General features: G+C 38.3%; 1 protein-coding gene across 2 annotated transcripts in view; it reads left to right on the top strand.

Moving 5' to 3' along the window:
- The first annotated feature begins 890 nt into the window (after window positions 1–890).
- LOC111863417 (nuclear pore complex protein Nup58) overlaps window positions 891–23,023 on the top strand; it is a 25,146-nt gene continuing 3,013 nt past the window's right edge. The window contains exons 1-7 of one of the 2 annotated variants that reach the window (XM_023849728.2): window positions 891–1,254; window positions 2,206–3,152; window positions 6,156–6,240; window positions 7,751–7,925; window positions 9,752–9,950; window positions 13,793–14,023; window positions 20,357–20,450. In XM_023849728.2, coding sequence (XP_023705496.1) covers window positions 1,181–1,254; window positions 2,206–3,152; window positions 6,156–6,240; window positions 7,751–7,925; window positions 9,752–9,950; window positions 13,793–14,023; window positions 20,357–20,448 — 1,803 coding nt within the window. In that variant the 5' untranslated portion in view covers window positions 891–1,180 and the 3' untranslated portion in view covers window positions 20,449–20,450. The remainder of the gene's footprint in view (window positions 1,255–2,205; window positions 3,153–6,155; window positions 6,241–7,750; window positions 7,926–9,751; window positions 9,951–13,792; window positions 14,024–20,356; window positions 20,451–23,023) is intronic. The other variant, XM_023849727.2, reaches the window with a different exon arrangement.

Raw genomic sequence — 23,023 nt, 5'->3', positions numbered from 1 at the left:
TTAAAATTTAAAACTTAAAAAGTTGCACATGACAGTAAAATAAGATTTATAATAAAATTGTATATTGATGTAGTTTCATAAGTAATGAATGATGATGACAATGACATTCTCGCTAGCCACCTGTAGCCAATACAGTGTTGTGGCTTGCTGCAATGATTGATATGCCTGAGTTCCACATCAGAAGTATTTATATTTACAGGGCTTATGAGAAATGAGTTTTCTTTCACTGCAAACGTTGGTGGCTACTTGGTAATGGTTGCACTGCAAACATTTTAAAGGATTAAGCAATACATAATAAAGTAATTACACCATGAATTAAAACAGACATACCTTGCTGGTTCCCTTGGAAAGCTGAAGAATTTGATGCCTTGCTTGCTGGATGACAAGCACCCAGCAGCAGCAAATGTCGTTTTCGTGTTTATACTGCAAAAAGCAATACAAAAATTATAACACCATCACGGTACTCTTAGAACTCTTTCACATTCAAGAGACAATCTCTGGGATAAACAGAAAGTTGCAGAACATATCATAAAAAAATATCATTTAGATGACAGTTCATGATAACCTGAAAAATTTTAGGCTTGAAAGAATTCTATGTTTCTAATTCCATTTGTGGTAGTAAGCATAATATTCATATACACAAATAATATGTTTGACATGCAGCTGTAATTTCGTTCGCAAATGTCTACTTTCGTTTCGCAACCACATCAAATCAAAATTCATACTTACCAATTTGCATATAATGCACCACCATAACCGCACGGAATTGTGGGTATTCAAGTTGGTTTGTTTAGGCTCTCTGATTGGTCGAGCCCAGCGTGAGTTTCGTCCGCCGCTCATAGAGGCAGTAGTTACCGTGTTGCCCTTTCTCCTATTCAAGATTCCACCCCCTGCCTGCTACTGAGGCTACTGAGCTTCTGAGCATTTGAGGGCTTTGATTAGAGATCGCAGAGATGCATACTGTTCCGTTTTAAAGTCTGCTTCTTGTCAAGTTGTGGAAGTTTGTTCTCGTCGCTTATTGTGTTCGTATTTGTGGGGCGTCCTTTTTTTTTTAGTGCGTGAAGAACGGGATATCTTGTGATGCTTGTGATTCGCAACCTAGTATGTACATGCAATCTGGATATATCACTGCTACATTAGTTGGAATTGCTTGAATCTTCCGTCAGTATAAACTGTTGCCATGTCTGGATTTGGTTTCGGAAATACTGGTTCCAGTTCAACTTCTGGATCTGCATTCGGATTTGGAGTCAACAAGTATGATTATAATACCGTACTGCTTTCTGCTTGCAGAGAGTAACATAGGTCATACTAATTGTAGCAAATTAAAATTTTGAGATTACAGAGGCAGCTGATTGCATGACTTACTTACTTACTCATGGAACAACCCTTCTGGAGGAGCCAATAATTCTGCAGCTACTCAAGAATTTCCCAGCATTTTATGGAACCCGAAGGTTTATTACCGTGTTCACAAATGCCCTCCACTGGTCCCTATCCTGAGCCAGATCAATCCACTCAATACCATACCATCTCTAAGATCTTTCTAAGATCCGTTTTAATATTGTCCACCCACCTACGCCTTGGTCTTCCCAGTGGTCTCTTTCCTTCTAGCTTTCCCACCAATATCCTATACGCATTCGTCTCCCCCATTCGTGCTACATGCCCTGCCCACCTCATCCTCCTTGTTTTGATCATTCTAATTATACTTGGAGATGAGTAAATGTAATGAAGCTCCTCATTGTGCACTATTTTCCAACCTCCTGTCACTTCATCTCTCTTTGGTCCAAATATTCTCCTCAACACCCTGTTCTCAAACACCCACAGTCTGTGTTCCTCCCTTAATGTCAGAGGCCAAGTTTCACACCCATATAGAACCACAGACAAAATTATAGTTTTGTATATTCTAATTTTTATGTTTTTGGACAACAGACGAGAAGAGAAAAGGTTCTGGATCAAAATCAAATATAGGAAAATAACTTTCCAAGGTTTTTCATTATGAGCTGTAGGGTTCACAGAGAAAAAATTAGAAATTATTCAGTGCTGGAAATTGTATTTATACAGATTTATCCTACTTACTGTCTTAGATAATAATGTGAAGCGTATATGACCCAGCATTACAGCTCGTTAGTGTGACAGTGTTGATATCACTATATCAGAGGCACGTAGGGTATTATATAGAATAATTATTGTTCTTTTTTAATGTTCCAGAACAACCACACCTGGATTTACACTTGGTACAACTGCCACCACAGCTGCTCCAGGGAACTTATTTGGTAGTACACCTGCATTTGGGACAGCATCGACACTGTCTTCAGGTTTGTCATTTGGAGCTCCTGCCACTTCACAACCAAGTACTGGGTTGTTTGGAAACCCTGCTGGTCAGACTTCTGGCCTGTCATTTGGAACCCCCGTTTCTTCTGTAGGATCAACAGGCCTGACATTTGGTACTTCATCCACTCCAACTGGACTTACATTTGGAACGCCCAATGTGGTGCAGACAGGCGGTATTTCATTTGGTAGTACCACAACACCTGCGGGTCAGACAGGATTGTCGTTTGGAACTCCAGCCACAACTGCAACAGGATTAACTTTTGGAACCCCCACTACAACTGCAGCCCAGACAGGGCTTTCTTTTGGTACCTCTTCTACCGGACTAACATTTGGAACCCCTGTTAGTTTTGCTTCATCAACAGGTTTAACTTTTGGAACTCCTAATACCACTACAACACAAACAGGATTGGCATTTGCAACTCCAACTACAAGTTCAGGAATATCTGCATCACTTGCATTTGGTACTCCTTCTACAAGTGCTGCTACTGTGGGTTTCCAAGGGTTACAGACTGCTGTGACTACAGCAGCCACTCTTGGAAGTTTGACACTTGGCACATCAGCTGCTGTCACATCAGCTTCTGGTTTCAGTCTGTCAGCACCAGCAACGACAAGTCAGGGTACAGGATTCACCTTAGGTGGCACAACTACATCAACATCTGGAGGAGGATTATTTGGGTTAGGCGTAACAAAGCCGCTGTTATTCTCACTGGCAACCAGTACAACCACTTCCGTGGGCCTTGCTGGAACCTCAGTACCTTCAACCACTACTACATCAATAGGACTTGGAGGTGTCGATGCATCACAGACTAAACCAGGGCTTGCAGGTAAGAGATAAATAAATCATGATATTTTGTATGGTAATATATCTTCAAAGAAATATGCAAACTTTTAACATCAATTTTCGTAAACGTGAAAGAGCAGGGTGACTGTGCAACACATTTTATGTAGCTTTCAGTTTGACACATAATTCATGAGCCACTTACGCTGGAAATATTCAATTTGATATGAAAATATATTACAAACCTTCCTACAGATTGAATATGAAATATTCTTTATAAGTCTAAAACTACGAACAGGACATACTGGAATAAAGTCTGTTACTAAAAATTAATGCTGCGATTTATGTTCACTAGTTCATAGAATTGACTTCTATGAATACCTATTTACTACATATACTACAGACATGGGAAAGTATATATTTTACAAAATCTTTGGCTAAAATTAAATGAAGCAACATAGTTTTACTGTCTTACGATACATTGGTTTGAATGTTTTTATGTTGGGGGGCACTATGCCACAAGCCAGAAGGTCACTGGTTCAAGTTCCAATGTGGTGAATTTTTCTCATTTTAGCTACTATTTTGAGCCACACTGTGGCCATGGGGTTGACTCAGCCTCTAACAAAAATGAGAATCAGGAATCTCCGTGGGGGCCAAAGGGCAGTTGGCACATAAGGCTGACTGTATAAAGAAAATGTGGGAGCCTTCACATTTCACAACCCTGTGGCCTTCACAACCTGTTACAAGGATAGCTTTACGTAACTTTTATTTTTATGTTACATTGCGCACTGTTGTAATCCATAGTAAATTTAAAGATATATCAGAGTACAGTCAAATTACAGCATAAAATGTTATTTACTATTTATTTTATCTTGGTGACCCAACATATTTCAACATTTAACATCATCCTCATGGTAACCATTCAATAAATACATCAGTAAAACTTGGGCAACATTACTTTACAAGATTGTACATAAAATTAAAAAAAAAACTTATGAAATCAGTTAACAAGTTAAGTACCACCGTGGTATAATGTCGTTATATTCTTTCATGCAATTGAAAAATCATATTTGAAAATTTATATACATAATTAATTAGCTGACAGCAGTGTGACGTCTTGGCTCTATTCATGAACTGTGGAGCCACAGAGACCTCGGGGCATGTGCGCAACGTGAGAGTTGCGGATTGTATCAGCGCATTGCTAGGCAACAACTCTGTGAACGCTCGGATTGCGCAGCAGGAAGTGCAAGTGACATCCCCACTCATCCTGTAACTACACAACGCTCAGTAAACAACTCTCCCCGCGAGTCTGTGACATCACGTAACAGTAGGGTGTCTATTGCTAGGCAGTGTGTGTGTAGACATGCCTGACAACAATACCTGATATCTGTTGCCGGGCAGCAGTGTGTTGTCTGTGTGGTCCGTGCCGAGCCCATGTAGGGAGCAGCAAACACTATTCAGCCAGTACTGAGAATGAGTTACCAGTCAAAGTCTAACAGTATTTGAGTGGAAGTTGCGAGCGAGTTTTCAGGGTATTGAGTGTTTGAGTAGAAGTTATGAGCCAGTTACGAATGGAAGTTAAGAGTTAGTATTCGGAGTATTCGGCAAAGCAGAAGTCAGTAAGTTGAGGGAAGAAGAATAACCAAATGCATGGTTAGAAGATTCTATTTGTGATAGTGAGTTTCCGATAACTAAGAAGGCATTGGGAGTAATTCAGTGACACTTGTATAGCTCCCATGTTATATTGTGAATAAGTGAAGAGACTGGTGTGTAGGGTTTGTAAATTGCATAAACCCATAACAGTGTTATAATTAATTGTAGTTGCAAAATGTAAGACCGGGTTCGATTCCCAGCATCACCAAATTATCTGAGTAGTGGGTCTGAATGGGGTCCACTTAGCCTCTTGAGGATAATTGAGGAGCTACTTTAATGGAAAAGTAGTGGCTCCTATATAGAAAACTGTGATTAACGGCTGTGGAGTCCATTGCGCTGACCACCCTCTATCTGCAAAAGTTGGCACTAAATTTGCCGACAAGTGGCGGTTGCTCAGTCGGTATAATTCGCTTGTGGACTAAAGGCCACGGAGCAAAGCAAACAACATAAGTGGTTAATAAAACCAAAGTAACAATCCGAACGGTGTCTTCAGAAGACAAACACATTACAGCATGATAAAAATGAGTGGAATTAACAAGATTTATGTCATCAAAAGGGGAGGGTAGCTTTTTTTTAAAAATAATACAGGTGGGATATAATTGTAGGTACAAAAATATGGAAGGCAAACGCTTAAACATAAAGAAGTTTTGTGATTTTTGTGAACTATTTTCTAACTTTACTGAGCAGTGCATTTGACAGAAATTCATAGGATTTTGAATGAGAGGTTTCACAGTGAAGGGGCAGCTAGTGTGTAACTGCATTATGAAAGCAGTGCATAAAATATGTCTACATGTAATTACGTTCTTTTCCCTGATTGAATGTCATGAATCAGTAGTTGGCACTCCTGCTTCATGTTCAAGTATGAATGCACAGATTGGCTAGCCTGGCTGAACTTCATGTTTTTCTCAGGCCTTCTAGGCAGATGACAGATTAGTGCCTCAAATTAGGCCATGACCACTTTTTTCCACATAATTTCCATTTAATTCTTTACTAATTAACCTGTTATTTGGAGCTGTATAATTTGGCTTTTTGAAAGCATTGTTAAATAACCAAAGAACCATGATAAAATAGGTGAACAGAACTTAAATAAGCGTCCTTCTTACTGTGTTTTCTGGAAGTAAAAACAACCTTACAGGCAATACACCAGTTTGTGTGCAATTTTTCTCCCTTGCATCAATATTTGAAGTCTGACTTCATCATCATAACCTTTTTTGCATTTGTTAGCCCTGCAGAGGACTGGAGTTCTGACAATATAAACTTGTTATATAAGAAAATGTTTCCTTATTTTGACATGGGTGGTATTTTCAAAGTGACAATGATGTTTAGAATTGTTTGTCACTATGTTTGTAAGTTTGCCTCGTTTGTGGTGTTAGTATGAAACTGGTTCTTATTTCAGGAGTAAGCCCTGGAAGACCAGATGCTAAAGCTGTTAAAGAAAACCAGATACCAAATGAAATACTTCAAACAATTGAAATGTTCAAGTAAGTTGTTAACAGGGTAACTGAGCATGTACACACACATGTACCATATTTATGCAAGTGTTACAAGAGGATTTTCCCCAAGCGTAATTGTCTTCAGGCAATAAGTCCATGTATTTATATATGGTTCCAAATAGAAATGCACAGATGCCATGACATTACCAGAGGGTTTCCTCCAAAGCCAGCCTGGCCGACTTCTCCCTCACCTAGATATATTAACCAGTCAGCCAGGTGTAAGAAGCAGAAGACACCAGGTCTTTAATAATGGAAAGCTGCCCTAATAGTAGAATCCTTGTTTTTATATGTTATGAACAGTTAAGACTGTAGTCAGATCTCATATAATGAACAGTGTTTTTTACTAAATAGTATAATAAACATGAGGTAACCACAACTCTCACTAATTTTTTTCCCCCTGCTAAGAATATTACAGTCAGTTTCAGGGTAAACGTGCAACCTGGGCATATATCTTACATCTATATGCAAACAATCTTTGCCCCTGAAAATGGAGGCAGTACATTCCTTCAAAATATCAGTGAACTTGTACCAGGCCACATGGTATCACATCCCATCACATTCATAATGTATAATGTCTTTGGTATTGAAGAAGCAGATTACAATGGTTTTATCCTTTTGAGTTTACTCTTACAGTTTTTGAGTCTCCAAGTTCCTGTTTTTTTTTAATTGGAGATTGTATTTTTGTTTTTGGGCTGTACTTTGAAACCCAAACCAATTCACAAGACGCTATTTCTTACATTCTTCTTACATTCTAAAGAGCATGAGTAAATTTCTTTTCTCATTTCTGTTCCAACCACCCTACTCACACACAGTTCTTTGTTTGAAATCTCAGTTCATCTGTTCATGTTAGTTCTGTTATCTTCTGAACAAGGAATCAGAGGTAATTTCATGCCATTTCATTCACTTATTCCATATTCAGACTAGTTCCTTAAGTTGTCAGGTGACAGGATCCTTTGACACCCAAATGACTTCCCTTTCATTTTGTTACTGCTTCAACCATTGCTAGTGGGGTGGGACTAAGTCCCTTGTAATGCAGCCACTTCTGGCCTATTGTACAACTGCTTAAACCATAAAATAAAACTTATTCTATAGTTAAACTTCTTGCAATATTTTGTAAATATTAGTGTTTTTCTACACTTTCACTGCTGTTTGCATTTACTCTCTGTTCTGTTTATCACCTGTTTTTAAAAAATGAAACATTACAGCAATAAAAATAACTGCAATCAGAAAACATTTACATGAAATTGCTCAGTCATATATTCGTGTTATCCAGCACACCACCTTACTAGTCTTAGCTGCGGTACAAAAATATCAACGTGTCATTTGTAAGACCTCCGAAAGTTATGAAAAAGGAAAGGAAAAGGCAATCAAAAGTGAATAAAGGAAATCTTAAAAAAACAATATTGTTATAAACACATAGCCTGATCCAGTCCATTTCTATCCAGACCATCACAGTGAAATTATGAAACTTTTTGTCATTGTTCTTATGACTTTACAGGAATTTTGTTAAAACCCAGAAGGGTCAAAGTTCAGACATAGCAAGAGGTTCAATAAAGCCTCTTCATAAAGTTCAGGAAGACACTGAATCTCTGAAGCAGATGTTAGCAGGACTTACCAGTGGGCTCCAACGGAACGGAGCATTGGCAGACAAATTAAAAGCGGATACAGCTAAGGTAATAAAATTTTGTATTCCTATGCCCTTGGTTCCTCATATGGCTGCCTACAATGTGTCTAACATTAGTTTTTAATTTTTTGGAGTTTCCCTTTCTTAATTCTGATAGTATCTGCTTCACTAAATGATAAATATTATAGTCTCTCCAGACACCAGAATTTACTATTTTGATCACAGGAACAGTATAGCTGTGATACATGTCTGTAAGTGTTCTTGTCATACAGAGTAGGATTCTTGTTGTAAACTGAGTTGTATGAAATTGTATGAAAATACTATGGAGAATTCCCCTTTTGATTACCCATCAGTTGAAAGTATTCTTTCACTTATTGTTTACTTTGATGGTCTGTGTTATATTTTTCCCGTATGACGTTTTCTTCAGTTCGATGTTCAAAATAATTTTTCACCAGAAGAACCATATGGTCATGGTTTTTATTGTTACAGAAAAATAAATGAATCTAGATATGAAAGATTCAGTTAAGTAATGTGTTTCACTGAGTTCTTTGCATGCTTTTATCAAGTGATTGAAGACTCAGGTGGGAGGGATTTGTGAGAATTGTTATTTGTGAAAAATATTGCTGTCTATTTAACCTGGCCACAAAAGTGAAATATTTTCTCTAAGAAACCTAGGTAGTCCATATAAACCTGCACAGTCAGTTATTAAAAAGAAAACAAATAAATGCAACACTCACCATGTTTCTTTGTGAGCTCAGTGTCTCATCTGTTACATAGACGTGGAATTTTGAAAAAGGACGAGGAATGATTCATATCAGAGTGCCTAGAATACATCTTCCCACCATTTCCTCATGCTCAGATAATATGCTTGCTGTTATTCTGTTTAGCTTTTGTTGATAACTTATTCTTTTGTCTTAGTTAATGACATCATTATCAAGAGTATACAGTGTCAGTGATAGTGTGATCAGAGATTGTATACCAGTTGGTGGAATTAGAATTCTCAGGGAAAATGGAATTAGTGACAAATCCTACCCCTGTCCAACTTTACCCACCACAAATTCCACGTTACCTGACTAGGATGAAGCTGTGGCACACCCCAGTTTTCTCTTCATGTAAGAATGAAATATAATGCATAATTTTTTTTTTCGTTAACTGCAGTGGATCCTCGATATACCAAGGATTCAGATGTGCTGCAATGGTGGTCGTGTCCCCCAATACTATTACATACCATAAATGTCAGTTTCACGTATAATATGAGTACCGAAGCTGTCCCCTGAACCTGCATTTTGGCAAGGGCCTATTATAATTAAAAATCAGCCTTTCACCTGCTTGCTTCTTTTAATAAACTGCATCTCTATTGACCAGTGTTCTGTTGATGTTGATTGTTTTCTTGGGTTGTTACACCATATGGTTGTGAGTGGTGCTACTGACTTTTGAGAGGTAGATGCTCTGCCCATATTCAGAGTTGAACAACCCAAGAATGGGCTCAGCATCAGTAATTAACCGCTGTAAAAGCCTAAAATCAACAGTGTTTTACTGTTTGCTGCCATGACAATATGTATTGATTGCTTTATGCGTTAAACGGTTGCCAGGTAACAAGACGGCAATGGATATGGATGGCTTTCATACTGTAGAGAACAGTGCATGGAAGAATATCTGTACAAGATAATAACTTAGTGTCACTTATTATACAATAAGATATGATATATGAAATTTGCCTTTGCTTATTGTTTGACACTTGCCAATAATCATTACTGAGTTTACTGAGTTATTGAGAGTATTCATTTTTGAGTAACAGAGTATTAATGATTTGTGCAAGACTTTCTGGCTTTTCCAGTAACACCACATTTTTTTGGTTGAATACTCTTGTTGTAGTGTTTGCATCATGCAGAAATGGCACAGTGGGCACATGAAACTCCTCCTGGCCTGCAGTATGACAATGTGGCTCCTATAGAATATTTTACAGAACTTGTTGCGGGATTTGAACGTGATATGCAGGTCTTCAGGCAAGAGATTGAAAACACTGAGAAACATATTCAGTCATTAAGTCAGCCAATGGCTCTTGCTCCACAGGGTAAGGAACACCATTATATATTGTTGATGCTGTATTCTGCAATAAAAGAAACAGTTATATATATAAATGTACCAAGGATTGCCAGAAAATGTACTCATAATTTTCATTATGTAATGTTATTAAATGGAAAATGTTAACAACTTAGATTTGAAGTTCTCATGATGGTGGCTAGGAATTATACTGTCTTCCATCGGACTAACATCTCAGAAGTTGAGTATTTTTCAGGTTATAGATTTTTGCATGAGATTTATAAACCTACAGATTATAGGAGGAGATTTAAAACAACAATGCAAAGATATACTCATCCCAGTTATTATGCATTCTCACCAACAACTCTGTGGAGAAGAGTCCTTGAGACTTTAACAGTCTCTCACATAATTAAGAAGTTCCCCACATGGTATTACAGGACATGAAAGTTCATTACTGTGTTCATAAGAACCTACCACTGATCCCTATCCTGAGTCAGATAAATCCAGTCCTGACTATCTCAACCTATTCCTTTTAAGGTACATTTTAATAATATCATCCCCTCTGTGCATAGGTCTTCCACATTATCCTTTTCCAACTAGTTGTTCAGCCAAAAACATGTGCATTCTGCAGAAGAATGTTTTAGTTTTATGTTTCAAATGGTAGAGTATCATTTAAAAATAAGTTTGATGTGTTAACTATTTTGAAACCCACTAACTAAATGCATTAAAATCAAAACTATTCAAATCCATGCTTCCTGTATGCTTAACCTCTAACGTACAGACTTTTAAATTGCCAGCAGCACTGTACGGCCAGAATTTAAATCACCCTAATTAATTATCATTGCAAACTTTCAGAAAAAAAATGCATATTTTCCGTTCTATGCAACATAGAAATATGAACCAAAAAGAACCTGAAAGATAATAAAATTTTCTACATATACATAAAAGAGCAAGTTTTACAAATGAAAATTAACTATGATTATTTTGTCATGAAATGCAAAATATAATCTTTATTATATACGTTATGAAATTTCAAAGCACTTACCCATTGATTTTTCTTCAACCTTGAATCATGGTGATATTGTAAATATAATCACATTATATACAATAATATTTTGTTCATACTGTACGCGAGTTTGAACTGCGTCACTTCACAGTTTACGATAACTCACACTCTGACGCACACATGTCTCTTCGTGAAGCAGTCCACCACACATAGTGCAACGTCACACTTTTTACAGTAGTAGAGCGTGCTTCTGCGCTTCTTATTCTGAGAACAAATACGATGTCTTTGTTTACCTTTGGTTAGCCAGTGTTGTGAATGTTTCACCTCCAGTCGACGCAGTTGGGCCCCAGATGAACTTGGCCTCCCCCAAGAAATGCCACTGAGTGTGTGATATTCACCTCATGTGACTGAAGACTCAAATCCTGCACCAATATTTTGCAGAATTTTTGTGTGTCATTTTTCCACCACATGACTTGCATAATAGATATGCATTTAGAATAGTCATATCTAGAAGGTGGAATAACAATTTCTTTGTCCACTTCCATGTCCTCCTAGGAATGCCATAACTGTTTACCATCCTGTCAGATTTATCAACAAAGCCCATGTGTGCATTGTAGTCTTCAATTACATGGGGTTTGACAGCATGGCCAGATTCATCTTGGAAGTTGCCTTCCAATGGAGGAGGGTGCAAATTCATCAGAACATACACATCACACTTGTCTTTCCAATGAACAACACTTAGATGCCCCTTGACTCTTGTAACCACATCCCCATTTTTTTCAATTTCATTGACTTGGGCCGAATTTCTTGTGGCACTCCACGCCTCTCATTCCGCACAGTGCCACACAAATTTATTTTCCTGTCTAAAAGATCGTCAAATAAAGCAGGAGAACTGAAATAATTGTCCATGTAAATTTTGTGTCCCAAGCCTTCTACTCTTCGAATTAGCTGGAGAACAATGCCACGTGTTGATGTAATTTCTTCTGTCGCACGTTGCCTTTGTTTGCCCAAATAAACTGTCATGTCATAAGTATACCCAAAAAAATCGCAAAGCTTGTAAATTTATATACCAGATCTTTTGCGTTTCTTTGAAGTATACTGACGAAAAATCACTCTTCCTTTGAACAACACTATGACTTCATCAACAGCGAGACGTTCTGCTGGATTGTAAAGTTCACAAAATTTGTTGTTGAGATTGTCAAAAATTTTTCTAATTTTCCAGAGCCTCTCATACTCTGGGTCATATTGATTTGGAGGAGCTTCATTATTTTCAAAATGTAGGAATCTCAAAATATGGAAGAATTGGTCTCGTACCATGGTGTTACGGTAGAATGGAGTGTAATATTGCTCATCTCTTGACCAATAATCTTTGAGGGTGTCCCATTGATCGTGGCCCATTTGAATAATTATTGCCAAAAAGTTATATATCTTTTCAATTGTAACATCAGGCGGTTGAACAGAAGGGTCTGGAGCATCTTGGCATGCCATAAATTGGTGGATATATCTGTTGGTTTCTTGTAACAAGATTTGAATATTTGTTGGAAAAACAGAATGAAAATGGAAAAAGGAGAGGACTGTGCATTTATATTGGGAGCAGCTGATCTGTTGATTCCACTTGGAGGACCAGTGAAGTCTAGTACCTTTGGTGAATCCCTGGGTCTTTTATCACGAAACCTAATTTCCATTACCTCTTCCTCGTCTGATGATGATGATGATGATGATGATGACGACGACATATTTGCTCGAGGTTCAATGAACTCATTGATATCTTCTAACTCTTCATCAGATTCCTCTTCCACCAATATTTCCTCCAGTTCTTCTGCAACGAGAAGTTTGGAATATTGGCCACGTTTTTGAGGTTCCATCTTGTGGGAGGGGGGTTTCCAGCAAAATCGAATAAATTATGTTGATTGACAAAGACTCGCAAAATAGTGATGCAGAGTAACTGTAATAGTATGGTACAATAGGCCAGAAGTGGCAGCAGTACAAGGGACTTAGTCCCACCCCACTGGCAAGAAAAAATAATAATTGTAATAGTAGTTGAAAAGGTGCCAGTCTGACACTGATACGGAAAGTCACGGTGACGAAGATGCCTTTTACTCACAAAGTAATACTGGCTCAGTTGGTTTATACCTCTTCCGAGACACAAAATAACATAAAAAGAAATATATGAGTCTGACAAAGTGAAAAAGAAATATTACACAATCCAACACTGACTTCCTAACTGATAATTCACCACTGAAAACCAATCCTTGGATACCTTCCAATTCCTTGAAAGCTCTGGAAGCACTGATCTGCAAGCACCGACGAATATTTCCTCTTCTGTTCTCAGAACAAAGCTGGGCTACATTTGGCTGATCAGGTCATAAACAGTCATATATAAACATAAATAGTTTCGAAACCAGGACTGAGATAAACGATTTCTTTGTTCAGAGCTAAGGAATGAACCACTGACATGACCTTACGTAGGTTTGTTTCGGTTTCAAACCCAAGGTCAAACTGTCAGCACTCCCAAAGAGTGCACATGTCCTGTGTCATATATATCTGCCATTTGGCCAACTCCGGTTGCTGCTTGCGTCATATATATGTGTCATTCAGACATTAAAGGTTAATGGCATGGAGGTGAGCATAAAGACAACTTCACCCTTAGCTTTTGTTATTTAAATTATAATAGTTGGTATAGAAATGGTGTAAGATGGATCCATTGTACCCTCACTGATAATGGATGAATATGCAGCATTGGTGGGGAAATCTGAATTAAATTGCTTAGAGAAAACCCTACCCCATTGCCACTTAGTTCACAGCAAATCCCAATCAGAATCTGTACAGCCTTTTGTGGTTATCATCATATGAGCTAATTGTTTCAGAATTGGCACTGGCAATGAAGAGGCTTCATGACAGCTTTGTTGCCTTAGCTGGACGACTGCAGACTGTTCATAATTCAGTTGAAACACAAAAGGAGCAGTATTTAAACCTGCGGAAATACTTCTTGAAAGATTCGACTAATGTGTTTGAAGAAAGCGCCAAGAAATCTGCTGGTGGCGTTATCAAGCCCAACAATGGCACAAATGTTTCTCCTGGTCCAACACCTTTTTCAGGTAACTAAATTTGTTGTAACTGTGAGGTTGGCAGTATGGTGTGGCAAGGTTCATCACAGGCACTTCCATATTAATTCATTATAGGTCCCTTCAACCCAATTTCTGTATAGATTGAATAAACTGATACATTTTGAAATATAAATTTTGAATTTATACAGGAATTGTGTTGATGGAACCTATAATAAATAGTTCACACACAATATGATGCTGAAATACAGTACTACTATGTACTAATTCCATTATTTCAAATTGCTTTGTAATGACAAAATTTAATAAATACATTTGCGCCTTTCTATATTAGCCCTTTTGCGCGGTCATTTAAATTCCGCTGCCGTGTCTCTCCAGCGGTAATATATTCAGCCGTCCATTTAAATTTTGCTCGAAAATGATTTATTCATCATTGTTCTTAAATTATATGAGATAGGAACATGAAACTTTCACTAAAATGATCTTAAAAGGTGGTTTTATAACCTTGCCTTATGATATGAGCGCCCGGTAACTCGGGAATGGAAGCAGTTGGTTTAGAATTTGAGCAGTGTATCGTACACCTTGAAGCATGAAACTTTCACTAAAATGATCTTAAAAGATGGTTTTATAACCTTGCCTTATAATATGAGCGCCCGGTATCTCGGCAAAGGAAGCAGGTGGTTCAGAATTTGAGCAGAGTATGGTACGCATTGAAGCATTCTACTATACACAGCGCTGTCTCACATTCACCACACCAGTACTGCGTATCTCATTTGGCTCTTTTTTCCGTAAACCAAACATCTTCTGTGTGGCCTTCCCTTCTTCCCCTTGGGGGGAATACAAGAAGAAATGTCTCTCCGTGAGTTGTATCGCTAGCCAGATTAGCTTCAGTAAATTCAACCTTTATGTTATCATAACAAGTGTTGGTGCTTCTGCATTTCATTTTCCATCAATTTTGGCGGCATAAGACGTAGGGGTGACCACAGAATTCATGAAGTTATTCTAAGAACTGGCTGGTATGTAGTGAACGAAAGCAGAGCTTAGCTGGCTCAAAAAAATATTTATGGTCATCCCTCGAAACGACCACCAAGGTCAGTACGATAAAATGGAGTCAACTGGAGCGATAATACATGAAGGAATGAGTTCTTTCCCCCCCCCCACACACACCCGTATCGTCACAGGGGGTGACCACAGTGTTCTGCCTTAATTTGTGGCGTTTTTCTAAGAACTGGCTGCCATGTACTGTGCGAAATCAATCGATCTTGCAAGAATAAAATTTGGACATCCCTCTTCTAAGAATTCCAATTGAGTGTGTTAGTGTGGCCAGCTCAGGGCAATATGATATTATAAACACAGCACATCACGTCTCTGCTGTTTATAACTTCATAGGAAAGAAAACACACCATCCATAACAGTTTGAATGAGGAAATGTCTTCCAAGCGCAACACGATTTTGCTGCAAGAAAGGCATATGTAACGATGACAAACTCGTGTCCCATTATATATAGAACTTCTGACAACAGGCCAGCGAAAAATCTAACACTCTACAGCAAAACCATCAATTATTATGGGCGTTATAACATAGGTGTGCAGCTGGATGAAACATTGACGTCGAACCCCCGCAGACGATTTAAATACCTTGACGAAACATACACGTCAAACCACGCTGAACGGTTAACAGTCATCCACACACACACTTGTGTGCTTAAGTAGCAGTGACAGATGTTCTTCATTATTCCCTGTGAATTATTCATTATAGGCAGAACTCATGAACAGTGAAGATGGAACTTAGCTCACCTGAAAATATTATAAACACGGGGCTAGTCCCATGATTGCTTAGAACATGCACACAGGCTGGTTAAGAGAACATGAAACTACTTCCATTAGGTGTATATGAATTACTGCTTATAGATGTCGAGAATATGAAGGACAAAGATATACATGGTACTTACTTCCTCGTGGAGCTGAGCCTTACTGGAGGAGCCACAAGTTCTGCAGCTACTCAAGAATTTCCCAGCATTTGATGGAACCCGAAAGTTCATTATCATGTTCACAAGAGCCCTCCACTGATCCCTATCCTGAGCCAGATCAATCCAATCTGTAACATCCCATCCTATCTCTCTAAGATCCATTTTAATATTGTCCACCCACCTACGCCTTGGTCTTCCCAGTGGTTTCAATCCTTCTGGCTTTCCCACCAGTATCCTATACACATTCCTCGTCTCCCCCATTCGTGCTGCATGCTCTACCCACCTCATCCTCCTTGACTTGATCATTCTAATTATACTTGGAGAAGAGTAAAAGTTATGAAGCTCCTCATTGTGCACTTTTGTCCACCCTCCTGTCACTTCATCTCTCTTTGGTCCAAATATTCTCCTCAATACCCTGTTCTCAAACACCCTCAGTCGATGTTTCTCCCTTAATGTCAGAGACAAAGTTTCACACCAATACAGAAGCACAGGCAAAATTATAGTTTTGTATGTTCTAACTTTTATGTTTTTGGACTGCAGACAAGAAGACAAAAGGTTCTGGATTGAATGGTAGTAAGCATTACCCAAGTTCAGTCCCCTCTTAATTTCCTTCTGGATCAGGTTTTGATCTGTTATCATTGTTCCCAAATATCTGAATTGTGCCATATTTTCAAAACATTTGCATCCTATCTTTATATCATGATTTTGCCCTGCATTTTGGTGACAAGACAGCAACATATACTTAGTTTTCTCAGTGTTTACTTCTAAACCAACCTCTTTACTTGTGTCAATTAAAGTTTGTGTGTTTTCCTTTATGACATCTACATTATCACCCAGTAGATTCACATCATCAGCACAGGCCAACAGCTGATATGTCCCATGTAATTTGGGTCCCACCTAGTTTCCCCGGACCTTCCTAATGGCATATTCTAAAGCAAAGTTGAAAAGGAGTGGCGATGGAGCATTTCCTTGTTTTTACACCATTCCGGATAGGAAATTAGGACAAATGTTTGCCTATACGGACTTTACTGTAAGTTTCGTTTAAACACATTTTAATCAACCTAACTAGTTTCATGGGTATCCCAAACTCTATCAGAATACTGTACAATACTTCCCTCCTAATTGAATCATAGGCTTTCTTGAAGTGTACAAATAGCTGATGTACTGTCTCATTGTACTCCCATTTTCTCTCCAATATCTGACAAATGCAAAAGATCTGATGTGTAGTTGATCTGTTACATCAAAACCCACACTGTTGATCCCCAATAATTTCATCTATATATATGGACTTAACCTTGAGAGAAGAATGGATAAAATTTTGTATGAAGTTGATAGCATTGATATCCCCCGATAATTACTACAGTCAGTTTTATCACCCTTCTTGTGAACTGGTACAATGATAGACTCCTTCCACTGATCAGGCAATTTTTCCTTATGCCAAACAGAAGTAATTAGATTGTGGATCTTAGAACATAATATGTTGCCTCCTGCTTGAATAAGTTCTGGCGGAATTTGATCAATAGCTGGTGATATATACTGTTTAAATTTTGCAATAGCACTTTCAGCCTCAAAAGGGCTTGGATCAGGTACTAACGGCTCAGCTGTATGGATTTCTGTCTGCCTAACATCACTGACCGTATGTACATTCAATAACAGAGAAGTAGTTCTTCTACCTATTCAAAATGTTGTGGGAATCTGCAAGCAGGTCACCATTTTCATCCATCACTAAGTTACTGCTAGGCTGGTAACCCCTCTTAAAGTCATTTATTCCTCTATACAGGTCTCTAAAATTCTTGTTCTTACTGTTAATTGCAAGCTCATCAATTTTGTCTTTTAGATATCCCCTCTCTTTGTTCCTGAAATGCCTGCTGGTTTCACCTCTTATATTGTTCAGACTTGGATCCTGTAACCATTGCAATTTGGTCTGCTTTCTTTGATCTAATAATTTCGAGCACCTTCTTCAAACCATGGCTTATGCTTCTTTGGTTCATAATAACCTAGACTCTCTTTGGCCGACATTTTTATATTCTTTCTAATAGTTTCCTAATTTCATTAACATCCACCTCAGTTTCCAAGTTTTCCAAAGCTGCAAACCTATTTGAGATTTGAACACAATACTCCTCTTTACCCTCTTCCTCATTTAATTCCTTGAGATTGAACCTCTCCATATGTGGTGTAATTCAGAAGTTCCAGAAATTTGAATTTTGCACGCGAATGGTTATGAGTACATCAAAACACTGCTAGGTGTCTCCCCACACACCCTTCTTGAATCAGTGTGGAAAGCGGAGTCGAGTTGAGTGGTTGGGCTTATTGTTGGTGAACGTATTTCCATTGTTTTGTTTCTATGAGTTTGCATATCTATATAAAGTTTTGTTTTAAACTTTGGAAAACCGCTGCAGAGAGCACCAAATGTTGAAGTAAGCTTTTGGTGACAACAGTTTAGGCCAGACACAAAACTTACAACTGGTATAAGCATTTCAAAAATGGCTGAACATCGACTGATGATGATGATCGTTCAGGACGGCTGTCAACTGGCAGCACACCAGAAAATGTTGCGAAAGTTAGGGATCTGATTCTACAAGCTCATAGAGTGACCATCCAAGACCTCTGTAACACCTTGGGACTAAGTTATGGTACATGTCAACGAATTTTGTCAGAGGAACTGAACATGAGGAGGATTGTGGTGAAGTTTATGCCATGACTGCTGCAAAATGAACAGAAGCAGCATCACCTGGAAGTCTGCAGGGAACTTCAACAACAGCTTCAAGAGGATCCAAACTTTCTTTCGAACGTCACTGGTGACGAAAGTTGAGTTTATGGCTGTGACCCTGAAAGTAACCAGCAATCGTCACAATGGAAGAGCCCTTCTTCACCGCAGCCAAAAAGAGCTCGACAAGTCAAGGGCAACCTTAAGTCCATTCTGATCTCTTTTTTTTTGATATTGACAGGATTGTTCATAAGGAATTCATCCCTCCTGGTCAGACAGTCAATAAAGAGTACTATTGCAATGTTCTAAGGCGTTTGAGGGAGGACATGAGGAGAAAACGTCCAGAGAAATGGCGCACGACCACATACGGCTTACATTGTGCAGGAATTTTTGGCTAAAAACAAGATGGCAGTTGTTCCCCGCCCACCGTACTTGCCAGACTTCGCTCCATGGGCCTTCTTTCTCTTCCCCAAGCTGAAAATCAAGTTGAAGGGGTGAAGATTTGTTACAGATGAGGAAATTCAAGCAGAAATGCAGACAGTACTAAACACCCTAACAAAGAAAGACTTCCAGGATGCATTTCAACAGTGGCAGAAACGCTGGGATCAGTGTATGCGCTCCCAAGGTGACTACTTTGAAGGTGATGGTGCAGTATAAGATCCGGGTAAGACATAATAGTTTTTATTAATATATTTTGTGAATTTTGGATTGCACCACATATAACATTGTGAATGCTGTCAAAAGAAGGCAGTAAATTCAAAAGATGATGGAGGATGGCTTCCCAATAGTGAACCTGTATGGAAGAAGTTATGTAGGAAACCAGCAAAGGGCAGGAGACAGTAGACAGTAGACAGTGAACGTATTCATCAATATGAGGGATTTACAGGAAAGAGAGCAGTGAAAAAGTCAGCAAACTATACATAATTTTGAGATATAGAAAGTCTTATGCAAACACTCATAAGTTATGTCACATTAGTTTACTCTTCGAGGTTAAATATCGTGATGAATATGACCATTTGCTAGGCAACGGTTTGGTAAACACTGCCTGAAAAGCAACAGATATTAACAAAGACATTACCATGACAATGGGAGAATGACAACTGTTCGGTGTGGTGTCCTTTATTCACTCCTCCTGAAGTTATAAAAGAGAGTTCATTCGTGAATTCATTCATTCATTCATTCGTAAGAGAATTCAGAAGGCAGTTCAGTAGTTCAATGTTGAGCTGTGGTGTTAACCAGCAGAGAACAGAAGCTGAAGGTGTGGCTAACTCATAAATCAGAACCAAATCAGTCATGCAGAAGAGAAAAAACTCATCATAGTCAAGCAAGGAATGGAGTGAGTTGTAGACAGTCATTGATTATGAGTTGTCATAATTGATTATAATTGTAAAGAAGTGCCAATAAATACAGTCATCTAATCCAGAACCCATTATTATTAGTCACGACAACCCCAATACTTGACAGTATATTGCATCTGTAACAAACGAAATGTCTTTCAAATAATTAGTTATGTAAATAGTTGCATGATCCTGACAAGTACTGCTCCCAGTGGTACTGGAGTGGAGTGTGATGTATACTGTTTCTGTAGTAATGAGGTTAATGGTACAGCTCTTCTGGATAATGTAAACTGACTTGCACCATTTCAGCCTTTGATGGGCGATATATTCATATGTTACACTACTATTTTCAGTGTTAGGCAGTCAGCATGGGTTCGGGTTGCTGCCAACAAATACCACTGAAACAAAATCCACTTTCACCTCAGGAAACCCACTAGGTAAATAGCGGTAAGACTACAGTTTGATATCCTATCAACTAAAAGCACTAAAAGGTAATATTTAACATGGACCTACTGAACTGGTAATACTAAAGACTTGTTTATTTTGAATTGATTTCTATTAACTAGCTCACATTTTTCCAAGATCTTACATGGACTTGAATTAAATATTTCATTAGCTTTAGTACGAAAGGCTTGTAATTATATGAATTTGTGTTGTATCTTCATAATGAAGGGAGTGGAAGATGGTAATTTATAGAGACATGTTCATTAATTTGTTAGTGCATCGGCAAATGATATTTACTTATATCTAGTAACTGTTCTTCTTGTTCTGTGTCTTTCTGTTTCTTTTCCCCCATCTTTCATTATTTGCTTATCTTTCAACTTCTTATTACAAATGTAAACCTTTTATATTCCTTTGGATTAAAATAGAGTAATTTTTAGCTTGAATCATTCTTTGGAATGTGTGAACAATAAAGTTTTAGAATGCATCACTTTGGCATAATATGCCCTTTATCTGGTGATCAAACTTTGTAATTGTTACTGTTTTTGTGTTTGTAATGGCCTGTTTTTGTCAACTAAGCATTGTATTTAAAGCAAAGTAAAGTAATATATTGGATTTGAATTGTGTAACATATTTCATCATGCAAGTTCTTTGCAGTCCATTTCACAGATTTGATACTTGTTTGTTTTTGATGTCATTGATTTCCTGATTCTTGAACTGTTGTTAATTCTTATGGGAATGGTACTACTTTGTACTAGAAGAAAGAATTTATTATACCTTTGATGGTACTTTGATCGAGGGGGGGGAGTGTTTCTAGAGGAAATGTCATGCAGGCGTTACAACAAGAAAAAGTGCGAAGATCAGAAGGAACATCACGGCTACAAGATTGGAACATGGAATGTGAGGACCTTGAATCAAGCAGGCAAATTGGAGAATTTGAAAATGGAAATGCAGAAGAATGAGGTGTCTGTTTTAGGTGTCAGCGAAGTGCAGTGGAAAGGACAAGGTGAAATCAGAAGTGATTATACAGTGTATTATTCTGGAGGTGAACGGGCTGAAAGAGGTGTGGCAATAGTGGTGCATAAAAGTGTAGTGAGGAGTGTTATTAAGAAGATTGTCTGTAATGACAGAATTGTTGCTCTGAAGTTAAAGGCGAACTGGTAGATATACTGATTATGCAAGTGTACATGCCAACATCAGAGTATGAAGATGATGAAGCGGAAAAAGTGTATGACACAATTGAAGAAATTCTTCAGGAAGATGGAAGAGGTGACACAAACAGCATCATATTAGGAGATTGGAATAGCCTTGTTGGAGATGAATCATGTCAGAATATTGTTGGATCACATGGACTAGGAAAACGGAATCACAAGGGTCAAATGCTTATTGACTTTTGTGAAAGAAATGGACTGATTGTTACCAACACTTGGTTCAAGAAGCCAAAGAGAAGACTTTACACATGGTAGGCACCTGGGGATTGGAGGCGGCATCAGCTGGACTACATTCTTGTGAAACATCAATTCAGAAACAGTGTGAAGGATGTGAAGACGCTGCCTGGTTCAGATATTGACTCTGACCACAACTTACTGGTTGCCAAGTTCCGAACCAGGTTGAAGAAAATTATAAGATTTCAAAAGCGCAGACCTAGATGGGATTTGGAGAAGTTATATGCTCAAAGACAAAGCGTGCAGGAGACCCTAGAAGAGAAACTCGGTGCAATTGAAGGTGAAAGCGGAAATGCTGAAGTGCAGTGGAACAATATAAAAGAATGCATGTTAGATACTATCAGTGATTTGGTTGGTAAAGTTGAGAAGATAGCAAGAAAACCATGGGTTACACAGGAGATGATGAGTAAAATGGAGGAGCGAAGGAAATGGAAGAATGTCAACAATGAAGAAGGCAGGAGGAAATACAGGAGACTGAGGAATGAATTGAAAAGAGCCACGGACAGGGCCAAAAAGGAATATCTTGAGAAGATATGTAATGAGATTATGGAATTTCAAAGAACAGGCCGTTATGATTTGATGTACATGAAGACAAAAGAACTAGGATGGAAAAAGAACCATGGGATTCAAAATATTGGCATCGAAGACTCCCAGAGGGATAGAATAGTAGATCAGAGGCAAGTGCTGAAAATCTGGGAAAATTATATTACAGAACTATATGATCGACCTAATCGGCCAGAAACCTTAGAAGTGGAACCGGAAGAAGAAGTAGATACAGACGAGAAAGGACCATATATTTTACAAAGTGAGGTGGAAAAAGCTATCAAGGAAATGAGGAAGGGAAAGGCTACAGGAGATGATGATGTACCTGGAGATGTGCTCAAGTTACTGGGAGAAGGTGGTTTGAAAACACTGACAAAACTAATGAACACCATATATGAAAGTGGAGAGTGGCCCAAGGACTTTACAGAAGTGACAATGATTGCCTTAAAGAAAAAGACAAAAGCTACAAAATGCAGCGACCATCTCATAATAAGCCTTATTGCTCATACAGCAAAGATACTTAAAAGAAGAATTGAAAGGAAAATAGAGGATGTACTTGGAGAAGATCAGTTTGGATTTAGAAGAGGAAAA

This window comes from Cryptotermes secundus, unplaced genomic scaffold (genome assembly GCF_002891405.2).
Source record: "Cryptotermes secundus unplaced genomic scaffold, Csec_1.0 scaffold840, whole genome shotgun sequence".
Classification (NCBI taxonomy): Eukaryota; Metazoa; Arthropoda; class Insecta; order Blattodea; family Kalotermitidae; genus Cryptotermes; species Cryptotermes secundus.
The sequence above is the reverse complement of the archived record's forward strand: the minus strand, read 5'-3'. Positions and strand labels throughout refer to the sequence as shown.